Below are 25,206 nucleotides of genomic sequence, written 5' to 3' on the forward strand. Positions count from 1 at the left end.
ATGAACAGATTGGGCAAGTTTGCGTAAAGCGACAACAATGAAAAAGGAAGCATTTCAGAGTACTGGATATTTAGCATCCCATAAAACATTGTAAGATTTTATTTTATAAATTCTAAATCTCTAGTCTGAGAACTTGTGTGAAGGACTTATGTCTGTGCCAGTCTCAAACTGTGAACTTCTCTTCATTCCCCACCTTATGGGCGCCCTGCAAAGTCGGCCGTTCTTTAAAACACATGAGCAGAAAGGGAAGATTCTTCGTTACCTGAAGTCAGGAGCCCACTAGGTGACTTAATGCTAGAGCGAATGGCACAGAATTAGAAGCTGAATCCAAGTCTGCAGAGCACTAGGCTACATCCAAGGAGGAAGACCATCTTTCTCCTCTGTGTTGTTTGTTTATACTGTTTTTTTCAGACTAAAAGCTTTCTAACCATGCAAAAGGGGGAAATTATTCCATTTTTGGTCTAGTTTTATAGTTCTTACGAATGTAATCCAGCATTCACAGCAGGTACTTTCAGTGCTGTCAGATTATGACGATCAGGTTGGGATCATCAGCATGGAAATTATTGCAATGGTTTTGCTTCAAATTATTGCAAGATTTCAGTGATGCTAATTATATTTTATTTCAAATATATAGATACACACAATAAGAAATACACATACTACATACATATTTACATATAGTATAACACATTTCTAATTCAAATGGAACTCCAATTGCACCATTCTCTTTTTGAGTGCTGGAAATGGACTGAAAGGCCTAAAGACAACTTGAAACTTCTGGAGAACAGAAACTTAAGATTTAATAGGAATCCTACCTTGTCACAAAGCAGGGAAATCTGGTAGAAACCCTACAGATAACAGCTCCCTACATGTTACCCTTTTACTGACATATGACTGCTATTTCTTCATCTGAGCCTCTGTTATTAGCAAGCAGGGAAATTACTTTGTTCCTTGTTCCTCAGAGGATTCAAATACATTTTAACATATTCTACACACGAAAAATGATCTAGGTAACAAACTTAAAAATTCTGAAAACTTGCAAAATAGCTTCAAGCTAGAAAAAAACAAAGGGGAAAGGTAGAGGCTGACTGATGACGATGCCTATAATGGAAGCAGCCCCATTAGCTTCAGAGGGACTCTGCACAGGAATAAAGATCACCGTGTGGATCAGCAAGCAGCAGCAGGATTCTTATTGGTAAGAAAAAAGGCACCTAGCTACCCACCTACTCTGTCATACTGCTCTTACCATTCTGTTCGTCTGTTCTGTGGTCTGTTTCTTTTCACACGCAATCAGTTCGGTTGTCTACTCTCAAAAATAATCAAAATAAAATGCAAAACATTCAAACAAAGAACAGTAATATGATCAGTTGGTAACTGTGTTTCACATCTGACTAGTTGTTTTAGGGAATACTAACTGAAGCTTCTGAATATATACATTCACGACAGGCTTTACTTACTTTACTTGTGCTGCTTAATGTACTGGACGTGGAGCTCTCCAAATCCACGCTACCAGAACTATCTAATGGTCCTCTGGCTTTACTGCCCTAGAGAAATAAAGCACACCAACAATTAGGATTATAATACAGAAATTTTCTGGCATGTCATAAAATAAAAACAAAAAAGCTTTGCTTGATGCAGTCAGAATCTGTAACTTCCAAGGTCAGTATCAAATTTAATTCCCTTTAATTAAGCTGCTTCATTCAGGACAGTCACTGACATTTTAAAGGACCCTATGCAATCAGTGAATTCTCACTGGCAATTTTGTGCATGTCTGCGGACACACGAGCTTTCGGTTGCATCACAGCCTAACTCTCTTCTGTGGAAATACACACACACGCTTTCTATGATATGTACACAATTATATATTGCATGCATTGCACTGTAACTATCATTAAACTACTTTCTGTAGTCCAAACAGAAAACTTTCACACTAGGTACCTGTTGTCAAGATATACAAAGAGGAAAAGGCTGTCTATTACAAAAGACTGAAAACTATATCAATTTAATGCACAGCAAATCATATCATTTCAATGTCTACAAATCAGAAAACATAAGCAAATGTTTTCGCATAATCTCTTAATCTCTGATGTCATGGAATTTAGACAAATTTCAAGAAACCTCCTGAAGGATTCTTGTGTGCGTACAGGCCTACGGAACTAGCATCTTCCTAACCTTAAAGGGTAACATTACTTTATGTTCTGAAGTAAAGGCTTATGTTCTCTTTAAACTGTTATTCCCGGTACAATGTAATAAATCGGTATTATTAATGACAGTGAATATTCTTTCTCTGCACTCCAGGCAAACTGTTTTACCTCAGATCTGATTAAAATGAAGAATTTTCAGCAGCACTGTTATAACAGTGAAAATGCAAATTATATACAACTGTGCTTATATAAGCACAGCTTATAAAAGTCTGGACAAACTGGCAAATATAAGGACAGTAACAATTATTAGTGTTAGTGTAATTACATTAACAGTATGTTTCACATCCCAAACACACCCACATCAGGATTTCATGGGGGTCAACTCCACAAATGCTGTTCAGGAAGCAACGAGGGGAGATATGCAGCTAAAAATCCCAGCTATGCGCATAATTGTAATGGGAAAATGTGCTTTTGCCATTATTGCTTGTTTCATGGGAACAGGTTAGGTATGAGGTGTGAAGTAAGCTTTGAAAGCCTAGTTTTATCAGTACAAGCTAAATCTATATTAGAGAACGTTTTGCCAATAAATACTAGATCTTGCTTCTGTTTAACTGTTTGCCTATGAGAAATGAGAATGCCTAATTAATCTTCTTTAGTATTTGTAGCTTGGTTTTCTGCCACCTATCAGCTCTTGTTCATTTTCTCCCTAAAAGAAAAAAAGTTCTAATTTTATAATCCAACGTCAGGCAGAAGTCTTTCCAAGTGTCTAATTATCTTCCTCAGTCCTTTTCCTGAACCCCTTCAGCTTTGCCTAGTATCTGTTCTGAAATGAGGTGCAAAGCAAAGAACATTCAAAGAGAAGGCATTCTATAGGTTTAAGTAGGGCTTAAACCTCATATCTGATTTGTTTTCTTAGTGATTGATATACACTTTCAGCCATCTGTTCATGAAAAGTAAACCATTTCCCAGTGCGTTTACTTGGAGACTACTATCACATAGGAGTTGTTCCCACCAATCGGAATTGCCACACGCTGTTTACAACAAATTTTACTTGACGTGATTATTGCCAAACGCCTCCGCATTGTTAGTGCCTTCTGAAGTTCTTTACACTCCTTGTGTACAAATGATCTCTGGCATTTAAGAACTCTGATGCCTTATTATTTATCAGTTCTTCTATATCACTAATACTATCTTATTAAGAATCCTTAGTCAGTTCTCAAATTATTTCCTTCTGCATAAAAAATGAACAATTATTCTTACTTTTTTGATTTTCTGCATCCAAAAGAGAACTAAAAGGATGGTTACTCTTCATGAGTTCTCATGCTTGACTTCATACTCATTTTTTGAAAAGCCTATATACACTATTTCTTCATCTAGCATTTAGTTCACTTCTTCCAAGACCTTGGTATTTTCTTTACTAAAGCTATGCTTTGTTTTTCTTCTTCTAGCATATACATCCAAGCATTTTTATCACTCTGCTTTTAATAATCACTTAGCTACAGTCTGGAAAGCAAATATGATATATCTATCATTCAAATAAATAAAGCAATGAAATTATGTTCAGAGCCAATAAACATGAAGATACTTACACGTGATAAAATATTTTCAAATGATTCTGTTAGAGATCTTTTTGCTTTGTTCTTTAACATATCTAATCTGAACCTTGGAGTACTGCTGGGCCCCTCATTTCCAGCGTTCTCAGTAGGGGGTTGTGAAGTCTGTAAAGTTTTAAAAATGTAAATGTGAAATACTCAACCGCATGGAGTAAAATCTCAATGAACAGTCCAAAGACTTCCTGCAACATATATCAGTGCTTTCTCCTGGAGTACTTGACTACTCATGCCTTTTTCTCTCCTGATACTTATATTTAAATTTACCAAAATACCCTAAAAAAAAAAAAAATCAGGAGATCTGCTCAAATTTTGTTTGTTAAGTACAGTACAGCACACTTGAGAAGAATTGCTGTTTCAACAGAGATTTATGGCTCTGTTGACAAATTTTCTTCAGTGCCAAGACAAAACTGTATAAATTCAAAACATAAGTGTAAACACAAGTGTAACGGATTGGAGATTTCTGATAAGATTTACTTTTCTTTAGTTCTAAGGTTAATCAAACTAGATGAAGCCCATAGTTAACAGGAACCCTTAGTGTCTCCATTCACTACAAAATGTGGCTTTCTGAGGGCCAGGAAGATGTATAATAATGCAGCTCCTCTACACATTTCACCAGCAGGAACACCTCCACTTTAAAGCTAAGAGTCATTTGAGAGTTGTGCTTTTTAATTATTTCAGCCCATTTTTAGAGCTTGTGAACATGTGCTGTAGCAAATACAGAAAAGATACTATGATGCAAGTATTATCACCCAAACCTAATGCTCATAGTATAAACCAGAGCACAGTTCTCAGTGTTATTTTGGGGGGCTTCAGCTTGAGGCTTCCAGGCATCACAGTCTTCTCCACCTGGCCCTAATTTCAGAGACTTGAACGCTTGTCCTTTGTAAACATTAGCACATGCTATTAGTACATGGACATAGCTCTCAGACACTAGCACATCATCACCAAATGAGGGTGTATATAATTTTCAAGTATTCTGTTTCCAGTACGACAAAACGAGAGACTTTTGTATCTTCGTTTTATCTTTGCTCATCTCATCCACCAAGGGCAAGTCAGATGCTGCCTGCTACTATATTCTTATGAAAAAACACTGATTTTGAAGGTGATTTTTGTCCATATATTTATGACATTTTATACCTTCTTTCCTCCCCAATTTAAATATTAATTAAAAAAAGGTGGAGGCAAGCATGAAAATGAATATCTGTGCAGAAAAGAAAGAAACAGATATAGCAGGATATCATGGGTTAATCTCCAAGACAAATACGCTGCCAGAGTACAAGTGCCAAGGTATCTGCTATTACACAGCTCTGGAGATAAATGATCAGAGTAAATATAAAACATTATGCTAAGACAAACGAGGGACCAAGGGCAAATCAGCTCTGTTCCTAGAGCCCTGCCATCTCTGCAAGTATTAGATTAACCAATTAAGGTTCCAGGAGTTGAGCAAACAGACTGCAGTGGGCCCTGGGAGTATTCAAATCACACCAAAGATACATCATCTTGTTTCATATACACCTACTTCCAAGCCATTCATGACTGAAAACTATTTGACAGTTGGCATTAATCCAAATGAAAATATTTCAGATATGATGAAAAAAAAAAAAAAAACTCAGGAAATATTTCTTCCTGTCCTGCCCAAACTACACTGTTTTTTCCCCCTAAATCCACATATTTCTGATGAGACACCCAAGACAAAAAGCAGAAAACAAAATGTGCAAAGTTTTCTTCCTGCTTTCTCAGAGAGGTCAATAATTAATCAGCAAGTCATAAAAAAGAGAAGAGATGAACAAAATAAACTCACGGTAAATGAAGAGCGGCTGCCATTTCCCCGGTTTTTCCGGGGTCTAATCACTCTTCATATAGTCTTTTACTAGTTTATGTCATAAATGGACAACAGGAGGCCTTACAGTGGATTTATCCACCAGTGGTGGTGGGAGTCAGTCGAGATTTTGGAAAGGGTCAAGTGATCCAAAGTGCAAGCTTTCAGAGAATGGGTGCTAACATCTTTTTGAAACATAGGCTCCTCAAGGTGTCTCAAGTTTGTCAGTCACAAACCAAGGCATCCAAAATCATTAATCCCCTTTGAAAATCTTAATGGTGCTGAATAAGCATAGCCAGTTAAACAGCATCCGCCGTATGCCCGGTTACCTGGTCTTACTGTACCTATTCCTTAATGCCCTGACATAGAACAAAGTAGGTCAGGTTTTTGGAAATGCATGACATGCTCCTGTTTCTGCAGTAATCTGCTCCTTAGCCATTCCTCCTTGAGGCCGCTTCAGTGGTCTGCACGCAAAAAATAACTTCCAGCTATTGAGTAAACACAAGTCTTTACCAACGACCAATTCCAGCGCGTTGGCAGGGCACCGACTCACACAGAGACAGACAGGGCAAGTGCCACAGATTAGCTGAGAGGAAGTACAAGTTTTCTATATAATCCCTGAGATGTGCTGAATTTCCATTGCAGTGAGAAGAAAGAAACAACCAAATTCGTGGTTTACCTAATTACACCTCCAAGGCCTGAAAACAGTCTGTACCAGGCACTTTGAAACATATGACATACGTCTATTTTTTCACCTGACAAAAGCCTATAAATCTTACCCAAAACCAGCTTTCACCACTGCTGACAGCTTTAAAGTTCCAAAATGCCAGTGACAGAAATTTACCTTTGGAAAGACTATAAAAATGGAACGGGAGGTTTTTCCTGCCTGCCCCTTACATGAGCTGAAACTGAATGACTACTTACCTGCTTTGCTTCTCCAGTGTGAACATGGTCCCTCTGTTTTTCTTCATACATGTTTCTCAAAACAGAAATAACCAACTCATTCTCTTTTTGATCATTTCTTGGTCTTAATTTCTTTAATATAAAAAAAAAAAGCACATGCATAGTAATTACACTGTTTATGTAGGAGTTTTCAAATGCTTCATCCTTTTCATTCTGTCACTCTCAATAAGCAGTTAGTGCGAGATCAACTTTAACTTAGTGAATGCTCCCATAGCAATCCACTAGAGGACCCCAGCGTCTTGGGCAAAGCAGCAACAGGCAGAGAAACCCCTGAAGCACGCTTCACCAATGACAAGAGATAGCGTGAAAGTGAGCCCTGTCCCAGGTAAAGACTAGGGCCAGCTACCTAAGGCATAAACAGCCACAAATGGATAAAGACTTCAAAATATATTTTATCCATTTGTTTTTGACATAAATAATAGTACAGTTCTGTGTTTGTAGCACACAGGGAGCACTGCCTCTCAGTTACCAAGAAGCACGTGACCACTCCACTACATATCTTTCTCATAGGAAACCTCCTTTTTGGGAAATAACATTGCTATTTTAAAAATTGGTGCACAAAAGAGTACAAGGTGAATACACTTGTCTCTGCTGCATTCTATTCAGACTTGGATTATTACAAGAGAAAATAGTTTAAAAGACAATTCATTACAGAATTTAATCACACAGATCTTTTGAGAAGTATATAGTTTTTAATCATACTAACGTAATCCACAGGATACAGTATGAGGTAGCTATTGCTGGGGGAGCACCTTAGATTAATAAAAATATTCTTAGAAAGATAGTTATCTCAAAATGCAAATCATGATTACAACATACTAAGCTGTAAAGAACACGACTAAAACTTTCAGGCACTCCAGCTCAAAAGCCAACTGAAAAAAAAAACACGAGAAACATACTTTACCCTTGTTTTTATCAAGTTAATCATTTGCAGACTCTCACCAAAAGTGATTCACAGTTATGTTCGCTTCCTGTGACTGTTACAAGCTTTAGCCCATTAAAACGTGTACAGAACGCTAAAAAGACACTAGTGCCAGGTAGCTGTTATATCCTAAGATATTAGCTCATGGACCCACTCCCACAGAATAACTTCCAAATTTGGTGTTGGATGATAAACTGCCACATGGAAACATACAAAGAAAGAAACCGAAATGACTCAAGACAGGAAGGAAATATTATTTAAAAAAAAGTCTGAAATTTCCTAATCTTTGTATGCCAAGCCCAATGACATTTCCTACAACATTTCATCCTCCGTCTAAATCTGGCTATGCTTTCCTCCACGCTAACCTGCGTTTCATTTGGAAGACTGAAAGTTAAACTTTTTAGTTAGTTTGACAAACTCAAGTATAAGAGCCAGGTTAAATTTTAACATGAAATTTTCTGATATGGAAATACTACAGTAATTTGCTTTGTTCAAAGTAGCATCTGAACATTCTCAGAGTAAAAGTTACTACCTTCACCCACAAAAATTTGCATTCAATTTTCCTCAGTTAATAGGCAACAATGTAATGGTAAACAAATAGTCTAAAGAAAAAACAAAATCAGTAAAATAAGCCAGTTTATCAAAAGACGAGTTTTTAACAGTTCTAAAACAAAAAATGATCCAGGAATTAAAGCATAAGGTGATTAATGGACTACTAAAGTGCTAGTGAATAATTCACAAAAAAATGAAAATAATTTTGGTGCTTCACACTAATGTTAGCAAAAATTACCAATTGCTTAAAAGCCCTGTGAGAAACAGAAAGCTTACCTTAACCTCTTCAAAAACTGAGGCCTGCTCCTGGCTACTTAGTGTTGTTAGATGCTTTTGTAGTTCTAGTTTAGTCTTAGAAGGATGTAGCCCTATTAAGACAGGATCAAAAAGGAACAAATCACAGGGTCAAATTTGTCAAAATAAATCCACCATATAAATACGCACAAAATTTAAGTTGAAGTTTACCAGTGTAGCTGATCCATTAAATTGATTTCAGAACAGGGCTTTAGAAAGAACTTACATTAATTTAAATCTACCACTGAACTTTTACTCATGTCTTTAAAAGGAGGGACATGAACTCTTTGTGAGGAGGAGATTTGCTGAGCACGGACCAGGATTATACTCCTTAGCTGACTGAGAAGATTCCATTATCACACACGATAAAATAAACCCACAATCTACTGCATTTTAACAGATTGCTTGGTGTTTTATGCAGTACTGGCTGCATTTGTTTGTGGAGTTATATAAATATATTTTCCACTGATTTTTCTCCTACTTTTATGCCTTGACCTCTTTTGAAGAGCAGAGTATTTATTGCATTTTAGCAAAGTTTTTGCTCTGCCTTTTGTTGAAAACATTTACTGGCAGTCTAAAGCAGACTACCCTCTTATTCAGATTATATTTTTTGGCTCTCATCCTGGATTAAATTTCTTTTTCTATGTTTTCTGCGAGAAACAGCAAGCCATCAACCATGCTCTGTACTTCAGCTTCTGATCATGGCATTTCTCCTCCAGAAGCAGATAGCACAATTAATGTCATTAAGATTCATTTGCCTTTAAAATTTTTCTCAAAAAATCATAGATAGTTCAGGCCAAAATAGTGTGAAATATAGTTCTGGAAATTCTCCAGTTTCTTCAGAGTAATACCAGATAGGCTGTAGTCCAACAAAATACTGTTGTCTTATCTGACAAGCTGCTGTTGCCCTTTATTCACCCCAGACCTTCCTTAATGGAACAAAACGCAGCTGTGAAATTTGCTCAAAAGCAAATAGTCTTTTGTGTCTTAATCTTGTTTTCAGGGCAAACACTACAATTGTAACTATCATATTTTCATACAGCAGTACAGGTCAGCAACACAAACATAATAAAAAACTGTCTAGTACATGCTTAGTAGAAGTATAATGCCATTGTCTAATTGGGTTCAAAAGGACAGCAGTTCATAGCTTTTGCGGCACATATTCTTGAGAAGTTCATTATCTACAATTTTCTGTGTTTATACAGCCAAGAGAGCCAAGCAATTCATTAAAATTTAGACGCTTAATTAGTTTTTAAAAATCAACTGAAAACACAAGAAGGAAGCTGAGCTTTTGTTTGAAAATTATCATCTGACAGGTAACTTAATATTGGCAGTCCTCTAAATAAAAAGATTGGCATTCAATCCTCCTTCCTAACCAAATTAATACGCAATTTTTTTTAGTATTCATTCCCTTAGAATTTTATATGTAAAATTATCCCCAAATAAAATTGTTGGAAAACATACTTGATCAGAAAATTTCTTTAATTCTCACCTTCTATCTTTTCACAGAGTTTATGCAAGCTTTGCAGAGGACATCCTTCGCAGAGCTGAGGCTGCATCTTGGAAGTTTGTTGCACAGCAGCTACAGTGAAAGCCTGCTTCAGTGTCATCATGATTTCATCAACCTGAAAGAATGGAGTGCAGCAAGAACAGAATTTCACTCCGCCTCCATGGAGCTTCTGTTTCTCTTAACACAAACACAACCAATCTTTTAGAATGATACTGTAATTTGTTTGGGAATGTATTTATGGTTTAAAAAAAAAAAAAAAAAAGAAGAAGAGCTGTTGCTGTGTACAAACACACAAACAAGACAAAACTCATTGGCTGAAGTCATGTCTCTTCCAGAACAATCAATTTTATTATTACAGTCTAACAAATGATATTACCTTTATCTAGAAACCTTGTCTTGCCTATGGTTAAAAAAAACCCAAAAAAACAAAAAAACAAAAAAAGCTTACTACAGTTGTGGGGCCCTGGCCTGACCTACAGCACAGCAGCGTGGTCCTGATTTTCTGAAAAACAGACATCCTCCACCACCATAAAGATTCTTCCAGATAAGAGGCATATAGTTGAACTTCACTTTTGCAAGGAAAGGAAGTTTTACTGGATTTGAAAGGCAATTTTATCTTCTGCCTTTAAAAAATATTAAAAGTTCCTTAGTAGCCTGCAATATTAATTACATTTTTGAGATAATTACATTTCTCAGTGGAGCAGGATTTGAAGATAATCAGCAAAATACACAGAGCAATGAGCAATAGGAGAGATTAGTCCTTTCGTTTTTCTCTTACCAGTGCTTCATCCGTACACTGAAACACGTAGCAAACGAAGTGGAAGCCTCCATTTTCTGAAGACTCTCTGCAGATGAACCCAAAGTGATCCACATGTCTAATTCCCTAGCACAAAAACAATGAAGCAGTCATATTTACATTAAATGTTTTGTACCTGTAATTTCCACAAGAAAACCCTTACAGGTTCAAGAGCATCACAGAAACATCTAGCATCTCTGTCACAGCTACAATAAAGTCATCTGGTCATTTTGAACCTATTCTGTTTTAGAACCTATTATTTCATGAATCTTTTTCATTTCATTTAAGTCAGAGAACTTTTTTAGAAGTTACCTACAACAGATCTATCATAGAACATAGGGATGAAGAAATAATATTCAGTATGTATGTTATTCAGTATTGAAAACGGCTTGGAGAGAAAAATCTTCTTCCTGTTTTCTCCTTTGCTTAAGCTGGTCACACAGCAGCTTTTAATTGTAAGAAGAAATCAAAATAATAGTGTAAAATGAATAAACAAATCTTTCTTGGTACCTAAAGAAAAGTTTGGCTCGTTAAAAAATGAAAGGGGTTAAATATATTACTTAAATATTATCAATGGAAATACTTGGACCTCCTAAAGGGAATGCACAGTCAGAGAAAGACCAACAAGTAGAGAAGAAAGCTTAGAATTGGAGAAAAGGCACACCTTCACATCTTTATACAAAATATCAAACTGATTATCCTTAAACTGCTGGTCAAAACTGACTATACGTTTCTGCAAGTTACTAGACACAAATTTCAAAAATTCACCAGAAAGATATAATCCAGTCTGGTCCTTACTTCATACAATAGTTCTAGATTTCTGCAGCTGCAATAATTTTAAGAGAGCACAGTCTACCATTTTTCTTCATACATAGCATCTAGTATCACAACACAATTTCTTCCCGAGTAAACAGAAGAAAACATGGCAGACTGTTCAAGAGCTCGTGAATGTTAAGTTTCTTGAAAGGCCTCTTGAGCCAACAGAAGAGGACGTAACGTATTACTGGCAGACAACACTGATCTGCTAAACAGACATTGCTAAAATGCTAAATTTTTTCTAAAGGGAAAAATGGAACCCCATGTTAGGGGAAATAAAGAACAATATTAGTATAGAACCCATTATGAAATATTGTACTTGCACCAGTAGACAAACAGTAGGTCCCGATAAAACGCTCAGAAAGTTGTTTAACTGCTGAGAAAACTTTCTTCTATGAAAAAACTTTCAAGTGAGTAGAGTTAGGTGCTCGCAGAGCATGTCTTGCATTGCACATACTTTCATGTCATGGAACAAGAACAGTAAACTGAGGTACAAAGAGGCAATGGACTCTCAAATCAAAAAGTCATAATGATGATTCATAGTCAGAAATTTCAGCGAAATTTAAACAACCTGGATACAGGAAGTAGGACTTTTTTGTTTGCTTTTCCTTGTTAATATAGCGAGAATCACTGAGTATTCTCCTTCTCATTTTATTATCAAGAAAACAAAAAGATAAAATGTGAACACTTCTATAAAACAAAATGGGCAGGTGGTCCCAAAAAAGAGCATTTAATAGCATCAGATACCCTTAAGCAATCTGAATAACTTTTTCTTACTGTTCTAAATACTTATGGCAAACCTTCAGAGCCTGCCAGCTGCATAAAGGAGAATCATTTAACACTTGTGGAGACCCCCAGCCTTTCAGTGTGTGACAATTCCATATAGAAAATAAATATTTTTTACACAGACAAACAGCAGCTGCTAACATACCATGAGAACAAACAGATTAGGAGAACATGCAAATGATGTAAAGTCCTCAACTCCCAAACTTTAGCTCCAGTGATGTCCAGGCTAAGCACTGTAGGAGGTGAATACAGAGTAAAGCAGGAACAGGCTGACGCAACCTGATTCTGATCTCCCTTATGTTTTAACTCCAGTGTCTCCAGAAAAGACTAGAGCATTCTTGTATGATCAAGATGAGTCCGTAAAATTGTTCTACAGAGTCTTCTGAAATTTGCATAGTTGGAGGGAAAAGCCTGTTACACCCCACTACCGCTCTTCATCCAACTGACATAACACCTGCCCAGCAAAGCACTTTTCAGACTTGAGGGGAGAACTGAATCAGAACCTCACTTCTCCAACTGCTCTGAGAAGCACAAGAGAAGCACCAACCTTTAGGGCAAGTCACGAAGTCTGCCTAACTAGCTCCTGCCTGAGGAAATGGCCCAAGGGAAAAAGAGGATAAAGATTCTCCTGTGATCAACAAGCTCTCTTCAAAGCTCTTGATCTGATACCATGCAAAAATATAATCTGAATTTTTCAGAATAAGTAAATTTGTGCCTAATGATGAAAGCTATCCTCAAATTAAAAAAAAAAGTCGTTACCTCAAAAATATTAAGCTAGAAGGAAATAATGGCAAATCATAATCCTTATATTTTAAAATGGGTAAATTAATCTATTATAAGCTTTCCAATTTTGCCCCAAATATCATTAAGATCAGAGTCAGTGAAGCACTGAGTAGTACAAGCTAAGTGCAAAATAGTTCTCAGTGCAAGAAAGAGTGGCAAAACTCACCTCTTAGCATACTAGATCTTAGTCCCAACGAAGATTTACAGTACAAACAGCTATTGTACTGCTTTAGCTGAAGGGGAATGTTTAGTTAAACTAGCGGAGAAGTCCATTCCTTAGTAAGTTTAAGTTGATTTATATAATTTTAGTTCAGGTCAATTTCTCAGAAGCTTAAACTAAAATGATCCACAATGGGTCTAAAAGGAGTTAAGCGTTTTCTAAGGAATAGATCTCTTATGATCCTCAAAATACCGCAACTGTCTGAACTGTCACGTGCTCTTGATGTGACAGTGACTATTCTGCCCTCTCATACTGCTGATCCACTGCAGTAACTGAGTGTAAAATATATATTTCTGTAACCTACGCAATTGCTGTATTTTCACATGTGTAAACTGAATCTCTTTCAGATTATCACTACTTGAAAATAAGTCTTTGGATAAACTGCATCCTTCCATGGGCCACTCAAAATCAAAGTCAGAGACACAAAAATTAGAAGCCTAGGACTGGGGACTGACTAGGGAAGCAAATTATGTAGGACAAGAAGTAGGGGCTGAGAATGGGAGAGGAGGCTCTGAAATAAACTTCTCCTCCGTGTATCACACACATTACCTCTGCATTGCAAAGGGTTGTCTTCTTTACAGATATGCAATTTACACTCCCGAAAAAAAATTATTTTTGAAGAGTTTTTCAGAGAACTCTTACATATTATTTCATTATCACTCATTGAAAAATACTCTGACATGGCTCAGAGAAGCCCAGATTTGCAAACTGTGAATCATGTCTGCTGAACTTTAGACACAGAACTAATCAGGGTGCTCCTAGTTCGTATTATTCATTCACCACATGAAGAAGTGGGTCTTTATCTGAGAAATTACTAGGAGACATATGAAGAAAGAATGACGCTCTTATAAAATTATTAACTAGCAATTTGTCAGTGGCAATTACTGAAACTGCCTAACTGAGTATCCATTTGAAATGCTAGGAGAGAGGAGTATATGAGCATTCACAATTCAAGAACACTTAAAAAATGAACACACTGCCATCTTACCTGAGAACAAAAGGATATTTCTTTAAAGCTTTTTTCAATTGCTACTTTTTTTGTGTCAGGACTGATAAGGTAAACTTCAGACTGGCCAATCTAAAAAAAGTAAAATAAATAAGATGATAACAGGTAACATCACACTTACTTTTATCTTGCTATAAAAATGTTTTCTGGACAAAAATAACCTCAAACGTTTTATTACCTGTTGGATTGGCATTCAGAGCATTGCACATTACTGAACTAAGATTAGTTATGTTTGAAACAAAGAAAATGAGAATAGTGTTTAATTAGATGATAATGATATTATACTACAAGGAATACATTCCACACCGGGAAAAATATATGTACATGGTTTTGTGCTAATTTTCTGGAGGCCTGGCACATACCAGATTCCCAAAAGATAAGTAATGAAGTTTTCCTGTGATCTAAAACCAAGCATGGGCCTCCACCTACATTTTTTCAGGGTTTGGTTTTGATTTTTTTTAAAGACGCACACATACAAAAATGAGGTTATGGGAGTATATTTCTTCATTTAATTTTAACTGTAGGTCATTTGTAGAGCAGCAAACTAAGAGCTGATGAGAATTTTTGATGGACAATGACTATTTTTAAGGTGAAATTACTGTGCTAGATTTTTCAACTTCTGGCAATGTCTTTGTAACTTTTTAACAGATTAATATTTAAATTCCTCCAAGTTCTTAGCACATCAGAAAAGTTTGCTAGGCAATTCTTGAAATTAAGTCAGATTTAAGGGAAATGGGTAGAACTTGGAGCCATATGTGAACATGACTAAGACAAACCTCCTGAAGCTTCATCAACATACCAGAACCCAAAAGACACACATAAAAATATCAGCAGCACCAAGATGCCTGTGACATCTGAAGGGAGGAAGAAACCAGTGGAAATGGATAAAGAGATGTGCCTCCCCTTTTTTCTGAAAATAGTCCTGGGCATTCATTTTCCACTTCTACCAGCCAAAACAATTTTCCTCTGCTCACTACTGGTTTCCTTCTATTGTCACTGGGGCTGACCTCCTCATCATTTGTGAGGGGGTCATTCTTTTCCAAACCTACGCAACAGCCTTTTACTGCTCTCTGCCTTCCTCTTCCTGTGGTAAGAGGCTCATTCTTAGCTTAGCCCCACATAACTGCTCTTACGTTTTGTCCAAGACCAGCAGAGATCATTTGAAGCCAGCTAAGCAAGGACGGGACAAAAAAGAAAAGGGGAGGAAAAAAAAAACAAACATGTGCGTGCCTCCCCCCCTCCCCCCCCCCAAAAAAAAAAATTGGCTAGGGAGGCAGTTCCTGAGGATGGGATACAAAAATCAGGACCACCTGAACCCAGGTCAGGAGAGCTGGCAGATAACGTCTTAACACTTTTCACACTTCATATCCCCAACCTCCACTACAACCCTAGGGAATATACAAAGAGGACCTTTAACTGAGAAAATACAAACAAATTTTTTTCTCTAGATATAAAATTACTTTAAAGCATTTCATATGTAGCCATACACAAACTGATGTGCAAAGACAAAATGTTGTGCACACCGTACACATATCATTACTCAGAAACTGATGGATACTGGGGCTGGCCCACCAAACTCATCTCTGTGGCGAGACACCGGCTTGTGGATACCAGAGTCACTAACCACAGTCACTTCCTTGCATCCAGCTTAATTTAGACTAAAAGAATAGAGTTCTGCATCTTAAACAACATATTTCCAGGCACAAAGTATCAGAGATAGAAAGCCAGATCAGCAAATGCACAGAGTATGGAAAATGTGCCCATCAGCAGGTGAGTGACATCATGTTCAAGCTGGATGGACAAAGACGTTTAAACCAGTTGCTGGCTCTGTAAACAAGGGCTTAAGTTGCATGCCTCTTTTGAGAGCTGCTGCATCTGTTTAATAAACATTAAAAATTTAAATAATAGAGTAGAAAGATCTGGACTTAATATGTCCATCCCTTATCTCCCCATCTCTAAAATATGTGCCATTATTTAATAATTGAATTAGTATTTGTTTAAAAGTTAGGCCTTATTGAATTTATAAATGGCCTTTATATTTTCAATGCAAAATACCTACTCAGGGGAAGAAGGTAAAGATGAAATTGTTTTTACTGGAGCATAAACATTTCTCTCCACCTTCTTCCACCTCTCTCTCTGACTCCAGTCTGCCACGACTAAACAATGGTTTTAAATCAGGCATAAATAACCACACTTCCCTCTGCGTATTACTTTTTACAGTCATAATACTTTGGCAGTTCCTGTTAAAGCAGCGCTTCTCTTTCTTCCCTCTAAAAAAAACCCCTGTGACTGCATCCCTTCCACTCTTTGCTACTGTCCTTAGAAAGGCCCAACTACAACAGCAGCTGACATCTCACAGAGGAGCTTATGACAGCCAGGTAGCGTAATATCAGCTTCATTCCTCAATTATGCTTATATAACATATAGCTTATGAATATACATGATCTATAATAAGGATTTTAAAAGGAGTAAATAAAGCAAACCCTACTTTTTTCTAAGATCTTGAAAGATACTTTTGTTGTTCAGCTATCAAAGCAAGAGCATTGCAAATGCAAGGACAGGTGTGTGGAGCAGCCTAGGAAGCTACTACTCTGTTCCAGCATTACGCAGACACATTGGCAGCAGGCACACCTTCATGAGTTACGCTGCTTATTGTGGGACATGAAAGAGTCTACTAGCCCACAGCCATGGTTTGGTCCTTCTGCTCTTTGTTACAAGTAATCTCATTCACCTGGAAATTTATTTCTGCTGTTACTAGTTAGTGTAATTATACATATCATTTTGCAATTGTACAACTACTCCTTAGTAACTTGCTGTATCATTCTAAAAGCTGTCTTTTGAAGCCCAGTGCTTCACCTGGTGCTGATTTAAACTATTTCATATACATTTATTTTGACTACATAATACAGTTTACACTGAGTAGCAATGCTTTATACAGAAATATGTGAGTTTATGTTTAAGTTAAGATCCAGTATATGCAATTAAGTTTTTAAAGAAGAAACTGCCATCTCTCAGGAAATCTGCTTTGGTGTTTGCCATTCAGAACTCAGAGATGTGAAACCGTCACCAATAGCTGAAATCTTGCTTTACCGTAAACAACATCGTCCGGTTTTCTGCAATGTCTGTTGGCTGCACAACACTGTGTCCATAAATAAGTTGACTTTTTAGGTTCAGCGAAATTGCATCTTCCTCAAAAGACCTGACAAAGCTATTACTCCTATGGCCTCCATCCTGCAAATCCTTCTTAAAAGCAAAAGAACGAAGCCCAGGCTGAGAAAATGATTTCCTAATTGGCCTTTTTTCCTCCTCTTCACTGACCAAGGGGTGGAAGACGGACCGAAATTTGTCGCTGAAAGAGAAGCCTCCTGAGTTATTGGCAGTTTCATGTTGTTGGGACAATGAGTTGAAGTCTGATTTTTTTGTACCACTTGCATGATTAAATTTCTCAATGCATTCATCTATGAGTGCTGGAGGTGCATTTTTATGTGCTACTGTCACCCGTCCACAGAACAGCACCTCAAACTTTTTGGCAAAAGGGTCTTCAACATCGGAGAGATTATTCTGAAACTCTTCTTGTCGAGCTATTTTTCCAGCCTGTCGAATAGAGCTTATAATCTCAGGCACCTAACAAGGGAAAAAAGGAAACAAAATAATAATGCACAAAATTAATATTGGGCTCTTTATGACAAAGAAGTTGCAACACTAAAAGGTGAGTGGCTATTCTGGGTTTCTGAAAGACCAGTGGAAGGTATATTATATTTCTGCAACAGATACATTGTGAGAGTTAGACAGTGACTGGATGAATTGCTCCTTTATTTTCCTGTCAGGAGTTCATCACCATCAAGACACCATCAAAAGAGCTTCCTTCTTGTAATACTGTATGTTATCCGTATGTGAAATACGGAGAAATATGTGAAATATTTGCACCTAAAAGAACTGGAACCAGTATAACATGACAAATTCAAACTCTAAAGAAAAAAAAATACCTCAGACAAGATTAGAGAAGCAACAAACTAATTAATTTGGCAAGTTATTTAATCTCTGTTATTTTTTTCCCCTCCCTTCTCTTACTTAAGCATTTGCATCACGTACATTAATGAATCTCTTGTAAATTTGCTTTCACCTCCACAGCAGCGTATCATGCTGTTATGTCAGTTTAGCTTTTTTTTTTTTTTTACTGTAAGTAGCTGTGCTTTTTAAAGAAATTGCAATTCTTTTAAAGGTTCATTTCTACAGTCCTAGATGACTCTCTCAAATAGTATTACTTAAGTATATATTATCATTTTCAGGGCCTCTGTATGAGAGAGCAGTCTATCACAGCCCAGAGATGTCATAACTATCAACGTAAACCTAACAACCATCTGATATATTAAGTAACACTAAACGACCACAGCGTCTGATCTTGTTACAACGTGGGTATAAAACATGTATTTGCTATCTGCCAGGCTGCTGTGTGGCCAAACCTTGGTTACATCCCACTGCTCAGATTAGTCTAAAAATTACAGTTCCTCTGCAGCACATGCTGTGGCCAGAACAATAAATTGGGCATGGCCACAATTTATGACAACCGATAATTGTGCCAATTTTTTAATTTCCCAGAATGACTTTGAGAAAAAGACAACCTAGGTACGTGGGTTTCCTGACAAAACAAATTTCCTTTGTCAAGAATCAATAGGAGTTTACTTCACAAATATTTGGTTTCTGAGAGTACATAGGAAGTTTGGGAGTAGCAGACTAAAATAGCTACACAGAAGAGCCAGCTTCCCTACAAAAAAAGGCATTCCTAAACCTACTGAACGCTTTGGACGCATGACCTTATCTTTTTCAGATATTTCTATGGTTTTCTAATAGCTTAAGCACAATACAGTTACGCACATAAACCAACACAGGAAACATCAAAGGCATTAGAGAAAAAAGCTGAAGAGTAAGAAATGAATGATTCTCCTTTGGGAGGTCATGAAGACCTTAGTAGGATTCTTTTTATAGACAAGGAAATAAACTTGTATACATTTAAAGCTAGACGACTTAAAACAAGTGATGGATTGCAAAATAAATAAATAAAATGACTCAACAAACATTACTTCACCCTAGAGCATGATGCATGAATCATCAGTTAAATCATACAGTAAAGACAATAGGGAAAAGTTAAGAGAGCCAGGGTCATAACTTCAGAAGTCTGAGCTCAGCTACGTCTCTAACTAGCCAGAAAGCCTTGGGTTTTGACAACTTTGTGCCCAACTTCCTATCCTATATAAGAAGGACATAAAGGTATATAATATGAACCTTTATTACCTCAAATAACGTGCATTCACTAAACAGCAAACCCAAGGTTCACCTTGCTTTCATTTAACTTGCACCTACCTTCATCTTCCCTCTCTACCATCCATGGCCTTTTCACAAAAACCTCTGGCCAGGGGTTAAAGGTTCCAAAAATCTAGGCTAGTTTGCCCAACATTGTCTTCTGCTTATTAACCTACATCTGTTAACTCAAACTGGAATCCACCCACTTTCCAGGGGAAGACACAGGATGCAGGGGGAAAAAAAAGGAAAGAAAAATCAGGGGCTGGTACTCCTTCAAAGATCCAGTTTTTAGCCACAGAACATACTAGGATGACAGACAGCTGTAATAAAAATTTTTATCTACATATCAAGCTGCATCTGCTTTAGCATTTTCTAATAAACTTATTTTACTCTTGCGGCAATGTTTGGACATACCAACTACAGGCAATTTTACTTTTAAGTTACCCAGAATACTCCCAGAGATTGGCAGTCCCATCAATGTTTTTGTTGAGGCTGCAGAGGTGATAGCAAAGGAATGAGGTATTTCCTGGAAAATGCTAATGTTATCAAAGCAAGGAATGTCAGTACTGACCCAAGCAAAGCATTCCACAATCTCAGCCAGGGATAACTTCCTGCCACACAGTTGGCACTCTTCTTATAAGGAGAATTTGCAGCAGTGCATATACTGCAGGGGTTGTAGTTGGAGTACAGCCAGACTAGATATTTGCGACCCATCACAGATAAACTGTTACTGAATTTGATTTCTTTAGTATTTCTTTGTTATCAAACACCTGGGACATTAACAAAATTGCTGTTCAGCAGTGGCTGGACTATACAGACCGTAGTTAGAAAAAGAAACTCAGAATCACTCAGAGAACTCAGATTACTTCACAACGGTTAATAAACTTCATGTGCGTAGAAACATAGTGGGCTTGTTGATGAAAAAGAAAGGGGAGTGCTTATTTATTTATTTAACACATACTAAGCCTTGAATTGCATCATTTATAACAGCTGGCTTTTGTGTTGCATTCATGGAAGAAACACTGAACCTTTGAAAGGTTTTGACAACCAGGGGAGGTTCCCAAGAACTGAAAAGAAAGCAAACATTACTCCCATTTTCAAGATGGGCAAGGAGAATCTGGGGAACTACAGGCAGGTCAGCCTCATCTCGATCCCTGGGAAGATGATGGAGCAAATCCTCCTGGAAGAAACTTGAAAACATACAAAGGATGAGAAGGTAATTGGGAGCAGTCAGCATGGATTTATAAAGGTGAAATCACGCTTGACCAACCTGATAGCCTTCTATGATGAAATGAAGAGCTTGGCAGATGAGGGGACAGCAGTGGATATTATTTATCTTGACTTTAACAAGGCTTTCAACACTATCTCCCATAACATCTTCATAGACAAACTGAAAAACTGTGGACTAGATAAATAGACCATGACGGGGGCTAAAAACTCGCTTAACAGCCAGACTCAAAGGGTTAGGATCAGCAGCATGAAGTCCAGCTGAAGCCCAGTCACTAGTGGTGCGCCCCAGGGGTTGACACTGGAGTCCATACTGATTAACATCTTCATTAATAACCTGGATGAGGGAATACAGTGCACTCTCGGTATGTTTGCAGATGACACGAAACAAGAAGTGGTTGATACACATAATGGTTGTGCTGCCATTCAGAGGGACCTCAACAGGTTGGAGAAATGGGCGGAGAGCAGCTTCATGAAGTTCACCAAAGGGAAGTGCAAGTCCTGCACCTGGGGAGGAAAAACCCCATGCACCAGTACAGGCTGGGGGCTGACCTCCTGGAAAGCAACCTTGCAGAGAAGGATCTGAGGGTCCTGGTGGACACTAAGTTGATCATGCATCAGCAATGTGCCCTTGTGGCAAAGGCCAACAGTATCCTGGGTTGCATTAGGCAGAGTGTTGCCAGCGGGTCGAGGGAGGCAATCCTTTCCTTCTGCTCAGCACTGGCAAGACTTCATCAGGAGTGCTGTGTCCACTTCTGAGCTCCCCAGTACAAGAGAGACGTGGACAGACTAGGGATGGTCAGCCATGAAGATGATTAAGGGATTGGAACATTTCTCATATGAGGACAGGATGAGAGACCTGGGACCGTTCAGCCTGGAGAAGAGAAGATTGAGGGGGGATTTTACCAAAGTTTATATAGGAGGGCGCAAAGAAGACAGAGCTAGATTCTTCTCAGTGGTATGTAGTGAAAGGACAAGAGGCTATGGGCACAAACTTAAAACAAGAAATATTTCACGTGAATATACGGAAAAAAAACATATTGCAAGGGTGGGCGAACACTGGAACAGATTGCCCAGAGAGGCTGTGGAACCTTCATCCTCGGAGATATTAAAAACACAACTGGACGTGACCTTGAACAACCTGTTCCACGTGACCCTGCTCTGAGCAGGGGTTTGGACTAGATGATCTCCAGAGGTCTCTTCTAACCTCAGCTTTTCTGTGATTTAGATACCAACACCAAGCAAATGAGCAATTGTGTCCACTAACCTGTACTCACATAAGACACTGGGGGAGGCCTGTCACATACGTGTATGATTTCTTCCCGCCGCACAAATTTTATTTTCTAGAATACTTCTATTCTTAAGTATTCTCTGGCTTGTTTCACAGTATAAATATGTAATTAGTGGAGAGAGATTACTTCTATAATCAGACAAACAACTGCTGATGACCTAAATTTTTTCCCCTAAACCACAAAACTAAGTATAGAACAGTGTAAGCAAAGATGAACCTTTACCAAACACAAAACATTGCCTTCACATGTAAGATCCTTACCAGCTCACACTGGGCACAACAGTACTGGTGAACAGAAGATAAAAATCAAAGCTTATTAGAAAAGTATCTTGCATTTAAAGCGTCTGAATTAGATACAGAAAAGCAGATACCTATAACTATTAAAGCTAACATTGGACTGTTGTGATCTTTTACATACACTGTGCCATTTCAACCTAACTAGAATGTTCTTGTAACAGAAACACGTATACAGTTACATATATAAACAAAGCCTAAAATTAAAATGCAGAGTATTCTTGTGACTTGATTTTGGATAATTAAGCAAAAGACAAATCAACACCTAAAACTTCCTAATGCATGTTTGTCTGTTACTAGGTTGACAATTATAACTACTACATCCTGCACCAAATCACGAGAAAAGGCAGTCATCTTTAAACACACACAGGTTTGCTAATTTTGTTTGGAGAGGAAGAATCAGCGCTTTCCACAGCAGGCTCTCCCCTCAGAAAAAGAGAAGCTGCACTTGCATTCTTTCTCTCCTGAAACTAGAAGTCACCCTATAAGTTTACATACAGGCACACAGTAAAATGTCAGATGTCTTTAGCCTGTCAGTGGATTTGAGAAAGAGTGAGAAACTATTTTAATGAAGAAAGACCAGTAACAGCTGAATGCAACAGCTGCCTTTTGGTAAACAAGACTAGACTAAAAAAAGATTCCCTGTTTCTCTAATACACAGTAGATAGAAGAGCAGAGCGTGCTACAGAAGAGGAACTGTTAACACATCAACTGAGATGGCCAGGATGCACGTTTAAAAAAAAAAAAGTTGGATGATTTTAGATCCTAGGCAGTCTTCATAACCAGACAGGCACCAGTCCCTTCATAAGACTTCAGGTCAAGCACAGGCTTAACTATTTTCAGGGAGTAAGTGGTTTCATTTAACATGAAAGATCAGTGTTGTCAGGAGTTGATCTTATACTACAGACTACATCAACTCTTAGAGACTGAACATCTTCAGGATAAGATCTTGACTCAAGACTCTGAAGATAACATACCAGGAAAACACTGCTGGAACAGAGCTTTAACACCCTTTCACAAAGCTCTTGAAACAAGCAAGTGTTTTGATTAGGTGAGGTATGTCTGCCTATTCAAGTGTCAGAGCATACGTTACCCGAATTATTTTAACGACATTTACTTGCCTCTTGTTCTCTCTGCAGAAGACGCAATAACGTATGCTAAGAAGTCTGAACTATAATTTGCTATTAATACCTTTCTTTTCTATTTTGCTATAGGGTGCAGTTACAGTGAAGATGTGATCCTGCAGCTACAGATTTTTGCAGAAGCCATCGAGTTGTATTAGGACATATAGCAATATCTGTGACCAATACAGTAATTCATACCACGTGATATTTTGTAAAAGTAATGGAACAGAAGAAAGGTAAATCATTTTTGAAGCATACATAGCATATGTAGAAACATGACATAGCAATGTATTTTATTTATTGATACTTTTAAAAGACTGCATAAAATCCTGGATTTTAGGAGTTTGATATTCATTTGTTTTCAGTACACTTTAACCAAACAGCTGTGCAGTAATAAAACAGAATTCAATCACTTATCACTCCCTAAATGGGCATTAGTTGTCAGCTACATTCTTGAACAGTTTTCTCCGTTCAAAGAATTTGAAGTTTGGCAATTTTAGATCTAAAATATTTTAACTTATACTCTGAGATTTTTTTTTTAATTGAGAGACCGAGTTTGATTTTCTGCACTGTTACTTCTTTTAGCATCACAGAATAATTTAATTTGGAAGGGACCTCTGAAGGTCATCTGGTGCAACCTCCCACATAACAAAGGGCTTGATCTAACATAGATCAAGTTAGATCAGATGCTCAGAATCACATCCAGCTGAGTTCTGAGTATCCCCAAGGGTGGGGATCCCAAAGCTCTCTGGGCAACCTCTTCTTCCTAACGGAAAAATCTATGTCTTCCAGAAAAAGGATGTTAACACACAAGCGACAGATTTCTTTCATGAGAAATCTTGTCTACCAGTTTCAGCAAAGAACGAACTAGAAACATACAGGACAAAACCAAGATCTTTAATCGCTCACTAAAGTTAAAGAAAAGTTTGAAATGACAGAATTTCCTTATAATTGTATATTAGCATAAATTCAAGGTAGGAAAGAATAATAGGCTTTTCAAATTCATTTCCATTTCAGTTAACGACTTTTTATAGTCATATCTTAAGTGTCTTCATAGCAGGGTTTTCTCCTATTAGCTTGCGTGGAGACTACTCTACAGCTTCCTACACCTCACTAACATTTTCCAGTAATTAACTTAAATTCTTGTTTTCTTAATTTTCACCCCTTGATTCGTAATTAACAGTTCTTTGGAGAACTTTAATTACTACTACTATTGGCTGACTTTTATTCCTCCCACATAGTACTTTCAAACCAAGAGTTAATTTAGAGAGGCAGTAAGTTTATGGTTCCTCCATTTCCTCAGAGATTACAATCTTTTATAAGCTCCCTTCAGTTTGTTCTGTTTTTCCGTACACAATGAACTTACCACAGTTAGAAACAAAGTTTCTTATTAAGTACTTCTTAATACGTTCTCTAAGTACTTACAATTGGTTGGTGCATGGAGAGACCGTTCACCCTTGCTTTGTGACTTAATCCCTTTATGTACAGAGCCCCAAACTTTGCTGCTGTACTGTATTATGCTGTTCAAATTACTAACAACTGTTACCGGTGCCTTTTTCAGCAGCTTTACCATCCATGCACCTTGATCTATCTCATAGCCCTACTACTGCCACCAAAAATCAACATTAACTGCCCAGGTTCCAAGCACAAGGGAACATAATAAAAGTAGTAAATAATATTTGGCAGCATCAATTCTCTCTATAGTACCTAATGCATAGCTAATATGTGAAGCGAATACAGAGAAG

General features: G+C 37.5%; 1 protein-coding gene across 18 annotated transcripts in view; it reads right to left on the reverse strand.

Moving 5' to 3' along the window:
• The window catches only part of TBC1D1 (TBC1 domain family member 1), a 120,911-nt gene that overhangs the window by 43,571 nt on the left and 52,134 nt on the right, over positions 1-25,206 (reverse strand). For 17 of the 18 annotated variants that reach the window (XM_009673357.2, XM_009673354.2, XM_068943202.1 and 14 more), the window contains 8 exons: positions 17,315-17,848; positions 14,207-14,296; positions 10,596-10,700; positions 9,800-9,932; positions 8,290-8,381; positions 6,501-6,611; positions 3,734-3,862; positions 1,458-1,544 (listed from right to left, as the gene is read on the reverse strand). In XM_009673357.2, coding sequence (XP_009671652.2) covers positions 1,458-1,544; positions 3,734-3,862; positions 6,501-6,611; positions 8,290-8,381; positions 9,800-9,932; positions 10,596-10,700; positions 14,207-14,296; positions 17,315-17,848 — 1,281 coding nt within the window. Of the gene's footprint in view, positions 1-1,457; positions 1,545-3,733; positions 3,863-6,500; positions 6,612-8,289; positions 8,382-9,799; positions 9,933-10,595; positions 10,701-14,206; positions 14,297-17,314; positions 17,849-20,795; positions 21,627-25,206 lie in introns of all 18 variants that reach the window. The other variant, XM_009673359.2, reaches the window with a different exon arrangement.

This window comes from Struthio camelus, chromosome 4, assembly GCF_040807025.1.
Source record: "Struthio camelus isolate bStrCam1 chromosome 4, bStrCam1.hap1, whole genome shotgun sequence".
Taxonomy (NCBI): Eukaryota; Metazoa; Chordata; class Aves; order Struthioniformes; family Struthionidae; genus Struthio; species Struthio camelus.